Source organism: Cryptomeria japonica, chromosome 9 (genome assembly GCF_030272615.1).
Source record: "Cryptomeria japonica chromosome 9, Sugi_1.0, whole genome shotgun sequence".
Classification (NCBI taxonomy): Eukaryota; Viridiplantae; Streptophyta; class Pinopsida; order Cupressales; family Cupressaceae; genus Cryptomeria; species Cryptomeria japonica.
In genome coordinates this window covers 323,827,432-323,839,669 of record NC_081413.1, presented here as the reverse complement: position 1 = coordinate 323,839,669, position 12,238 = coordinate 323,827,432, and the positions used below count along the sequence as shown (strand labels likewise).

Below are 12,238 nucleotides of genomic sequence, written 5' to 3'. Positions count from 1 at the left end.
GTGCCTAAACCAAACTTGTTTGCAAAACACGCTTTTCAGTCTCAGCCTCCACCAACTGCTACTCAAATGATATTGTCTCCCTAGCCAATTTGTCCTCGATAGCCACCCTGCCCTCTCGGCATCCAACTCCTAGGTACGTTGAGCTAAGTGTCACGCTACTACTGCCTCCAACCTAGTGGTCAGCTCCTCTCGAGCCCTCTGTGCATCCACCAAGGCAACCTCACGTCCAGCCAAGACATACTCCAAGTTCCTCAAAGCATACCATTCATGCCTGGAAGTGGCCACAACCCTCTGGCACAAAGGCTAGGAGACGCCTCAAATCCTCCATCACACTCCCCAAAGGCTGATAACTGAACTGAATAACTCCCTGGTGCGCTACGACTTCGCGTTCTTGCAATGCCTTCCTTCAAACTTTGTTTGTTTGCAACCTCCAAATCTGTCTCCCTCTTCGGCTTATGGCTTCCCCGCCAATTCTTAGCTTCAGGCTTCTTTCTCACTGTATGGAACAACCCCAACACTTACCGTGACTTCTCGGATGCCCTTCCCCCAACTCCAAAAACTGTATTGTAGCTCAAAAATAAACTGGGGTCTGGGGGCAATGCCCCCAGCGGGATCTGAGGCAGCGCCCCAGCGGGGTCAAGGGGCAACACCCCTCGCGGGGTCCATATGAAAGTCCATGGCGCACATTATTTATGTGATATTTTAAGATGCCAAAACCCTTCTTCTCCACTCTAATATTTTCAGCGTCCTGGCTCCAGACGTCATCGAATGATTTTTTCAATCTGGTCGTCGTTTTTTTTTTTTCCCTGTAATGTCCCCAATGGCACCCCAGCCATACAACCTTCCCGTACGGTCAACAACAGCACTGACACCTCCAATCGTACAACCACCTTCCCGTGCGGTCAACACCCTCCTTACCGTACAATCACCCCTCCATCGTACGGATCACACCGTATGGACAACATGACCAACCGTCCACACCGTACGGTCCTCCTTCCGCACACCCAACGCAGTTCAACCGTATGGGGGGTCCACCGTACGGTGGTATTCCATTGCAGGTGTCCTCCATCGCCAGTGGTCCATCGTACAGTGGTTCCACCGCACGTGGTCCAACATACGATGGTTCCACCGCACGGTAGTCTCACTTTGCGGTGGTTCCATCGTACGCTGGTCCCACCGCCACTTTCAAAGATTTTATTTTTTTAAATCCCTAATCTAGTCTTCGACTCAGGTCCATGCCTCTGGGATTGCCCTTTCTCGGTTTGCCTCGCCCGAGAGTCTCTCGCTTTGGTCTCATGCCGATCGAGTCACCTGCCCAGCCTCTCAGGTCCCCTTCCATCCTCTCGGGTCCCCCTCCGGACTCTCAAGTGTCCTTCCAGCCTCTCGGGTCCCCTGCGCGCTTCTCGTGGTAGTGTTTCAATTTGGACCCGTTGATGGCAAGTCTATTTTCAATGGCTATCCGAAGACCTGGAACCATAAATTCTATAAGAACCACGGTCGCCTTCCCATACATAAGAAGAAGAAGAATAATAAAGATTTTGAAGGTTGTGGCCTTCCACTCAGGGTTCCAATCGTTGCCGACACGAATGATCTTGGGATTATCTATGTCACCGAGGTTTGGGGCATCTCCCTTCCAATATTCTCTGTATTTCGGCAGGTACACATCCTTTGTTGCTTGCTCTGGTTCCTCTACTTCGAGCCTGAAGCTCTGGAACATTTCGTAATCCTCCATCTGCCAGTGGAAGAGCCCGTTCAATGACCCCATCTCATCCTTGGAACACTCTCCTAGTTTGAGAATCCCTTCATCGTTGGGCTCCCTGCAGCCCCGTCCTTCGTCCCTCAGGTCGCCTTCTCCTTCACCCTCCGATTTCGAAGATGATGCCAATTCCTCACTAACCAATTGCGTCCCAAGGTCTATGATAAACTTCCTTCCTCCATTCTCCATAGACAGAGTGTTCTTCTTCCAGTTGTGGGTGGCCTTGACTGCCACCAACCACCCTCTCCCTAAGATCGCATCATACCCTTTTTTCTTTAGTGGGATTACCACGAAGTCCAGTATGAAGGGTTGCATCCCGATGATAACTTGCTGGCCCATTAGTGTCCCGATGGGTTTGATTCCATGTTGATCTGCTCCCAGCCGATTGAATGTAGATGGCCACAACGTCGACTTCCCCAGCTTCCGCCAGGTTTCTTCTGGAAGAACATTCACTCCTGATCCACCATCGACGATGGTATTGGTTAGAATGGTGCCAAGGATACCCATCTCCACAATGGTCGGGTTCCTTCTAGTGTTAACTGCCAGCAGCATGGGGTCTATTGCAGACCCCCCAGAAACATCTGTGAGGTGGTTGGAATTGGTGTGTGGTTGGGAGAGATTATTCAGCAACGCCATTCATAATTGAGGCATCGTCTGGAGGAGGTCGTGTACCTTCACAAGCACCTCTAGTTTTAAAATTTGATTTAGTATAGCCTCCTCCGCCTCCGGTCGGCTGGAAGTACCCGTCATACCCTTTGCCTTCGCCCTTTCTCGTATCTCTTTCTCAATTTCTTCTCGTGCTTCCCGTACCATTCGCTTCTCCGTCTCCAGGTTTGGGCACATTGCGTGTCTGGCTTGGGCGCGGGTTATGGCCAACACTTCCTCTTCTTTGGTTTCCTCGATATTGAGCAAGTTGACGCCGGACTTCGAGCAGGTGGCGTCTTCGTGGTCTCCCGGTCCGCACCATTTGCACAAGTATTGTGTGGCCTCTCCCTTCGGACAGTCTCAGGCGAAGTGCCCCCACTGGTTGCACGCTCTGCATTGTACCATCGGTCAGCCTTTGGAGTCGTATTGGATCTGGCCCCTTGTATTGTTATTGTTGTTTCGTCCTCGCCACTGGTTATCTTAGTAGCCTCCCGATGTTGCATTGTTGTTTGCTTGCGAGCTGCCGGTACCGCCCAATGTAGTTGGTTGTTCTTGCGTAAGCAATACTTGTTGGTTTCGTGTTTTCATGTTGTAGGGGCATTCCCTGGTGGGATGCCCCATCAACTGGCACATATCACAATAGGCCTTTTGGCAGGAGCCTTTCGTGTGGCCGTCTGTCTTACATTCGGTGTACCAAAGCTCCCCTTCGTCGGTCTTGCTCAGACCTCCCTTCATAACCTTCAGCTCTTTCATCATCGTCAGCATGTCCTTCTGCAGGGCTTGCACCTTTTTGCCGAACTCGCCATCGCTGCTGCTTCCCTCGAAAGAGTCATCATCCTCGGACGAGCTATCCTTCTTCTTTTTCTTCTTGGATGTCTTGGTCTCGCTCTCGAGATCCATCGCTCTATTATATGCATCTTCGTACGAGGTTGGTGGAACAATTTTCATCTTCTTCCGAATGGAGTGTTTCAGTCCCTCAACGAACCATCTCTTTTTCAACCCATCCGTTGGTTGACTCCATTTTCCCCAACAGTTCCTTGAGTCGCCAACTATAGGCTCGGACAGTCTCGTTCTTGTTCTGCTTTGTGCCATAGATTTCGGCTACTATTTCATTGTCGTCTCTGAGGAGGCGAAACTCTATCCCAAACTCCTTCTTCAGGTTGGGCCATGTGCCAACTTTGGTCTTATCCATATCGGAGTACCAGTCGATGGCCACTCCCCTTAAAGTTGCTGGAAATTGTGTTACCTATTCGTCCTCGTCGGTAACACCGTTCGCTGACCATATGGTTTCGCAAGTACGGCAATGGCGGACGGGATCTTCCTTCCCTTCGCCATTGAACTTCGACAGCTTCTGCTTACTTGCCATCCCACCGCTGGGTCTCGCTCCTCTGGTGGCTTGTGTGCTTGTACGTGGTGATCCTCCGCCTCCACCTTCTATACCTGACCCTCCACTTGTGGGTCCTCCGAAGAAGGTTGTTGACCCCGAACCGAACAAATTGCCTCCCATATAGTACCCTTGTGCTCTCTCGGCACCGTAGGCCGTACCGTCACCTTTGGTCGTCTCCCTCCGGTTGTCCTCCGAAATGGACAAGTTCTTTAGTAGGTCTCTAGTAGCTTCGATCAGGTTTAGACTTCGCCTTGTTTGTTCCACCAACTCTTCACGACGTCTTACCCTACGGTGGTATTCTGGCGAACTGTAGAGTTCTCCTTCGGCACCCTCCGTGACTCCTAGGTTCCCTTCGGGCAACCCTACAACAGTGTAGAGAGTGTAATTCTCTCTGTCTATCTCTGCCTCCGCAACCTCCGTGATACCTCCTGGGTTCCCTTCGAGCAACCCCTCAGCCGGTCGTCCCTCGGCAAGCTGCCTTAGCCTACGCCTTCGTTCTATTTGTTGTCTAAGATTCAACACTCTTTGTGCCACTTCCCATTCGTCACTTTGTATCTTTTTATTTTTGTCCTTATTTAGTATATTTGGCATAAATCACTTCCATACATAGCAAGCACACACCATGTACACAAAAAAAAAACTTTTTTATTATTTTCCCTTTCGGCGACAATTTATCTCAACATTGTGCTGGGATTATTTCCCCTTCGCCTCTTGCCATCACGCTCTACGTCCCACGACGATTGTTCCGTTTGCGCGGCGTCGGCCTCTGGGTTAATCTCACCGACGGGTAGGCCCATCGTGTCCGTATGCCATCCGCTCCTTCCTTTCTCGAGTATGTCTAGGCAACGGCGCCAAATGTTTGCCACATACGGGTAAACGATTAAATGCAGAAAGTAAATCCACAGAACATAATGGAAATATATTAAATAACCAATCTCTGTATTAATTCAACAGTCCATGTACATCAAGTGCTTATAACATTAAACCCAGATACGACTATCATGATGCCACTACGAAGGAACGGTATGCAATATATAATACCCGAAGGGGTGCGACCAACCGTCACGTCCAACTGCCCTTCGGGATGACTAACTAACTGACTGTCGTAACTCATTATTACCGACGACAACATAAACATAATATGACAACATAACATAATGATTATTCCTGGCAACACTAAGGAGACAAGAAAACATTGAAATAAAGTCTCTCAAAAGGCCCCTTAAACCCGAAATTGCAAAGGAGGCCCTTTTTCACTTAAAATTTTTAAATCACTTAAAGCATGTAGAAGTCCCGAATTTCGTCTAAGAGAGCGAATCAAAATAAAGGAGCCCAACATCGTTTAAAATTTAATATGATTGTTAAATTAATTTATTTAATTTTTCAAAGTGATTATTAATTCAAGGTGAAATTGATTGCTTCCAGAATCAACGACGTCAAGGAAGAGCTAGAGCGTCAGCTCAGATTGGAGACCTGATCGCAATCTGCACCAAGGAGCAAAGATGCAAGAGCGCGAGATTGAAACCAAGCATTGGGAAGCGTGTCGCTGGACCCCAAATTGAACTCCACCACTGAGACCAAAGATCGAAGAACATTCAAAATGCAGCAAATGTGCATTCCCAGAAGGATACACTACTGGAAGAAATTCCCGAAATTCAGTTTAAAAGACTGAAACTATTTTATTGTAAAGAGTTGCTTGTGGATCCCACTCAAGATATTTTAAAACAAAGGGACACAGACCGGTTATGTCTAACTGCCAAATTGACCAAATTGAAGCCAAATAGTGGTAGGCAGTTGAGATAGTGGTTGGGGGGATAATTGAGAATTGAGTAGGCATGGATTAAAGTTGCCATGCTTCTAGAAGGCAGATTGCAACCCATGGATGCAGTCAATCCTGGCCTCTGGCTCAGTTTGCAAAATCTATAAAAGGCAGAGGCCTTTCTTTGGTAAGGGGTTAGAAAGTGAGATTATTGTTAGATTTTTAGATAGTTAGAATAGGTCAAATTGTAGAAGGTTAAATTTTAGGAGTAGCATAGAAATGTTGCAGAAATTGTTGTAATAGGCAGCTAGAATCAATATAATGGACATTGATTTGGTGTTTATCATCTCGGTTTTAGTCTGTTTTTATGGTTTCTTTCAGCAATTTAGATAGATCTTTCTTTTTGGGTGTGCAGGTATCTGATGGATTCAGGCTCATACCATTGAGGATATGTTGATTGCGTATCCTTGTGTATGGTTAGCATAAGCCTTAAATTGCATTTAGTTCAATTGCAGGTGTCTGTCTAAGCTGCGCCCGAATTGGGTGCTTAGCCATGCATTTGCAGTCTGAAAATCTTCCAAGTCCCCTTAAAGATTCCACCGTTCTTGCGAGGTTGTGAGCCATTCGGACCAAGCAAGGATTGGTTATGTTGAATCCATCTATCCACATACCAGTCTTGTTAATCTTAGGTCTCCTAAACCCTTCTCTTTTGCTTTTATTTCCCTGTCCAAGAATCGCAGCAGACCATCTTGTTGCAAAACGTAAGTCCCCTTGTGCTCCCAACAAAACACATCGACTGTTGAGTTATCCCGCAGTCAAGAACTGACAATTGGAACCTTGAGGTTGTCCCCTTTGATCGATTAAAAGCAGTATTAGGCCTTCCTTATATAAGAGAGGATAGGATACTCGGCGAGATCATTCTATTCTGTGTTGGCCGGATAGAGTGCTAGCAATGCAACTTTAGCCACGTCAACACATCGCACAACACCTTCCTCAACACTATCCTTCTTACAATCACTTGTTTCTCATGCATAATAGATAATGCTTAAGTGTATGTTCCTATAGAATATAAGATATGCTTGATTGTTTGAATCCCATCTTGTAGGAGGGCCTGGGGTGTAAGCGAAAGGGGTTTACAAGGGCTATTTAAGTCGTCCTAAAGTTGACCATAATGGCTCCCAAGACTAGAGGACACTTACGTAGAAGAGCCAAGGAACCCACTTACGACCTCCACCCAACTCCGCAAGATGGCACTTATCTTTAGGGAGATGAGACGTTGATGGGGAAAGCAGGTACAAGCAACCCACTAGGTAGGCCACCTTCGTGGATGTCCTTATTGACTGTCCACCGAGGCCAAGAGAGCTCTAGCATTCACTCCGCTCTTGGGCTTAGTGCAGAAATGGCTTTGGGTAGAACTATCATGTCTCTTCCTCTAAACCCTAATATGCTTGCATAATATTATTGATAGTATATGAATATGATGTGATCTTGTCTAACCCTAATGATTGAGTGTGTATATATATATGTTGCTTATGTTATGATTGTAGGATTCAAATCCAAGATCACACATTATTTAAAGAAATATTTGTTTGGTAAGATGTAACCCCGACCTTAATTTGTTGCAATTGTGATTCTAGCGCAAATTCTTGGTCAAATTAAGAAGGGGACATTACAGATTATTATGTCAAGTAGAAATGAATTCAATCATGGTGAATGTAAGTGTTGAATCATAGTTGATTGGATGGGGAAAACCTTCCATTCATCACCACTTGTGCAGCTTTCTTCAATTTATGGGATGGTGAGAACTCTCTTAAAATACACATCTCAAAGTCACTATCTATCTACATTCAATGTATGATGGAGTCAACATTGCTGTTGGGAGCCACAGTGCAGCAGATGGCATTCAAGAGAGAAGTAATAACTGGAATGCAGAAAGTATGTTCTTACCAAAAGGAGGTATTAGAAGCCATTGTGTAAATCTTGGAGAAAAAGATTTTGTTGAGGAGGCAGCTAGGTATAGGGTTGATTTGGAGATCTCCTCAATGTTTGTCGAGAACTTACTCAACAAGGGATAAGGAGATCAATAGAGTTCTAGGGAAGTACCTTATCTGGAAAACATTTAGAGCTGGACTGGATTCAGCAATAGACAATGCCATTATAGAAAGGTTTTACTGCCTTCCAATAACAGGATTTGAATTTCACCAGCTTGCTTCAGTCAATACTGTGAGGAGCATCAAAAAGCATCTAGAGGAACTCATACAAGAGGTGGCAGCAATGCAGAAGCATCTCTCTGTGGATGTTGGTAGATTCTTCCTATCAACTTGAACTCAATAGTCTTAAGCTTTTTCATCTAGAGAAATCTTCATTTCAACAAGAGTGCTTTAAAATCACATTAGTGAAAAAGACCATTAAGTTTTTAGCAAGGAGGGCAGCACTAGTGAAGAATAAGGATGGGTCTTATGGACCTGATTGCAGTAGTCTTCTTCAATTTCATCTGGAATCTCTAGTATGGGAGTTATGTTATAATTTATATACAAGTTTCTTCATTGGTGTATGGTCTGATAGATTATAATGTATGTGCCATAAAAATTGGCAGAGTTCAAGTCAGGGTCTGGGCATTTTGTCAATAGCTCGCCCAAGAGCATTGTGTAGAAATTTAGTATGTATGCTACAGGCAATATTTCATACATGCTACTGATCTTCTATGTATTTCTGCAGAATCGAATATTGCATTCCATACTTTGGAAGGATTTCTGATGTAATCTTTTTTATCTTTTGATATATAGATACAAAAGGAGAGGGCCCTGGTTCCTCATTTGATTGGATAAACAAAAATGTAGGTCTGCAATGTTTTGCCAATAAAGTGTAATTCAATGCATTGCAGAAATAATAGACATGACAGAATACATCATGACAGAATATAAAGGAACTCAGATCTTCATTGATTCATAATAATGTCAGTACAATGACAATGACCATACTAACTCTCTCCCCATGACCAAGGACTCGCTAATATATAAAGGTGACCGGTTAGTTACCCGGTGTCAACTGTCGACAACCGACGGGTTAACTGCCGTCATTAAGTCTAATTACATTAAATGTCTTATTGCTTAATTACCCGACAACATCATCCCCCCCAAAAAGAAATGTCGTCTCCGGACGATAGACAACAAAATGGGAATGATATGCCTACAACAGATAACAACTACGAACCCCACAAAATAACAACTACACACAAACTACTGAGGGGGTAAGGGAGGCGTCCCTGATGGTGGAGGGGCTGGGGCTGCTACTGCCAACTGCTCCCGAAGCTGTACCACCTGGTCGGTCCAGTATCGGAGGTCCTGCTCAGCCTACAACTGCCACTCCCGGGAACTCCTCACTCGAAACACTGCCTCCATCAATTCCTGATGCTTCGCCTCCAACTTGGCTGCCAGGGTAGCAACTCTCGATTCTGCTGAGGCTCTCTCATTTGACTGCACTGCCAACTCTGCCCTCACGGCACTCAATTCTCCTCTCACGGTGGCAAGGATCTCATCTGTACTCCTAGCATGGGTGCGCTGCTGCTCTAACTCTGTCTCCAATGCAGGGATGCGAGTGGCCAACTCCTTCTAAGCCCTATCCGCCCTGAGCTGAGTCTCTCGAAGCTCGAGATACCTATCTCGTACAGCCTGCTCAATCCGTCTGACCACAGACTGTGTCTGACTCCCTCCGGCCACCTCCTGGCTCTGCCACTCTGCTCGCATCTCTAGAAGATCAAGCGTCAGCCATCCATGCTGCTCAAACCACTGTTGAAATGCCACTGCTACTCCAGATGTAGCAAATGCAAGGAGTCTCCACAAAGTGAGCTGTCCGACAGACTCCTCTACTGTCGAGGCAACCAGTAACTGAACCTCCTCCTCCATCCTGGCTAAGAACTGCACCATGGCAGTAGGTCTCCCCTCTCCAATCCGTCCAACCTGATGCTGCTACTGCGGTGATACCGCCCCCTCCTCCACCAGCGGTGTCTTTCTATCGCTCTGCTTTCTAGTGCCACTGTCCAAGTCGATAACCCTTGGAGGTGAAGGAATACAAGGGTAGGAAGGTGTGGGTGGTGCCTGCCTGCGTGGGGATGAAGGTAGAGCCGCATATCTGTCTAGCCATGAATCAACATCGTCCCCCGCCGACCTCTCCTCAACCGTCCTCTGGGCCTCCTCTGTCCTAGGTTCCGTCAGGATGACAAGCATGCGTACTGGTGCACTCGCTGGTGTCGTCATCTTGGCTGTGACTGGCGATGGCTGGACTAGTGGAGGCCGAGGATGCATTTGACCAAACCCAGGTATGGGGATGGTAGAGATGGTACCCACTGTGACTCCAGATGATGCCAATGGTCCTCCCTCTCCTCCGACGGTCAGGAATGTTGGAGTAAATACCACCTGGTCGGTCCTGCCAGCTCCCCCTCCAGGCATTCCACGATGCCCCCTCGGTACACTTGCCAACGATACTGTCTGAGTGGTGGGGGTCTCCTGCGGCGGTACTGGCTACTCGATCTGTGAAAGCCTGAAGGTGCTATCTTCCTCTGAATCATCCGACCCCTCACTTTCGTCCTCACTAGTGCTATGTCGTCCTGAATCTGTGTCACTGGCCAACACCACTACGTGGACCGGTCTCCTCCTCTTCCTGCTAGTCTGTCCCTCGGCGGTAGTCAAAATATCCAGCTCTGACCAATAAAATATAGCTGGCTTAAGGGAGTCGATGCTATCCCGCGGCTGCCATCCTCTACGGTGTGGTGGCACCTGTACCCGCACGGAATCTAAAAATAATTCAATAGCATGATGTGACATATAAAATACTTTATGTTTCAGCATCATACAATTGTGGGCTCTGTCTGACAGTAAACTGGCCCAATCATACATCATGCCCTTTCTGAGTCCTGCCATCAATGCGATTATAGGTACTGCCGCGTCCGACACTCTACTGGCGCCAGTCAGCCTGCTCTGTACTACGTCAAGTAAACATTGCCAGATGCCATATTTTAAAAATGTCTTCTTCAGACCTCTTCCCTTCGGATCCAGAATGCGACTCCATTCTTCTGTAGTCAAGTTGTCCCTACACATTTCTTTTAATAGCTGGGTTCTTCTTTCCTTGGACAACTTTGTTACCTTTTTGTCAATCTTTTTACCCTTGTCAAGAATGCCAAATACTCTCTCAAAATCATCAGAGTTAAATGAAACAATGATGTCAGTGTGCTGGAAATTGAATGACGATGTGCGAAGTTCAGGATCATATGTTTTAATCATTTGTCGTAGGCAGGGTTTGAATTCCTTAATATTAAAAATGGGCATCTGAATAGCATCATGGACCCTAGCTCTTGCTAATTCAATTTTTACCTCAATATCTGACGGGCTCGTGGCATTTTCCCACCATTGCCTGCACACCGTTCCAACCAAACCCTCGAATAGAATTGTATCTGCGGTGACCTGCGTAACTCTTCCCTTTCCTGCATCCTGTGCAATTGCTTTGCCCTTGTCTTGGTCGCCCATTGCTACAGCAGGTTTCTTTCTGGCTTCCTTCTTGGTTTGCTCTTCTCTTTCTTGCAATTTCTTCCTCCAGTCTAGCTTTTTCAATCCCCTAGGTTCAGTCACCATTAATCAAAATAAAATAAAAATTCCTTGTCTGGGGTTCGATTTGTAATTGTTTCGAGTCTTAACTGTCTTTCGTTTTGTACGGATTGGCCTTGCTAATGTGGTACGGCTGATTTGATTGTACGGCTATCACCCGACAATTTTCTAACTGGCAAGTAGCTGATTTGTCCGTACGGACGTTTTTATAACCTGACAATTTTCTAACTTGGCAATTTCCTAAGTATTCATGCCATATAAAACACTTAATGACAAAAAAATAACTTTAACTTTTTTCTGTACGTCCCTTTTTTCTTTTTTTTTACTCAATTCCGTACGTCTGTACGGCCTTTCTGTACGACTGTACAGATTATTTTTTAAAAAAAAAAAATTAAAAAAAAATCAATTCTGTACGTCCGTACGGCCTTTTCTGTACGACCGTACGGATTTTTTTTTATTTTTAATCTTTTTAAATTTCTAATTTTTTTATAAAAAAAAAAATTCCATACCGCACGGCCGTACGGACCTACTGTACTATTATTTCCGTACGACAGCATTTTTATATTTTTTAATTTTCCGTTTTTTTTCCTACGGCACCATACGGGGTCATACGGACCTACCGTATGGTCATTTCCATACGACCGCACTTACTTGTCCGCCTGGGCGGACCTCGTCTCTTGCCTCCATTGGTGATAGATTTTCAACTTGGAGCCATTTACAGCATCAGGCACCTCCATCCCATCAATCGTCCACAGCTTGATGGCTTCGTTCGCGCCAACTTCGCGAATCTTAAAGGGACCTAGCCATTTTACCCTGAACTTGCTTGGCTTAATTTCGTTTCGACCATTAAACTTCAATACCAATTGCCCTGGGGTGAACTGTATCCTTCTTAAATGTTTGTCGTGCCAGGCTTTCCGTCGTTGCTGAGCTGTCTCCGTCGCCCACTGTGCCATCGTTCGTCTTTCATCTTGCTTATTCAGGGCGTATAGTCTCTCTCGGAGGCTTTCCATGTCGCCTAACCTATTGTCAATGGCAATTCTAAGACTTGGCACCATGAATTCCACTGGCACCACAACCTCCTGGCCGTACAT

At 46.0% G+C, this 12,238-nt stretch overlaps 1 protein-coding gene across 1 annotated transcript; it reads right to left on the bottom strand.

Moving 5' to 3' along the window:
• Window positions 1–11,794: 11,794 nt before the first annotated feature.
• On the bottom strand, window positions 11,795–12,238 carry LOC131029788 (uncharacterized). Its single transcript, XM_057960432.1, has one exon. The coding sequence runs from the start codon at window positions 12,236–12,238 to the stop codon at window positions 11,795–11,797; it is 444 nt and encodes a 147-aa protein (XP_057816415.1).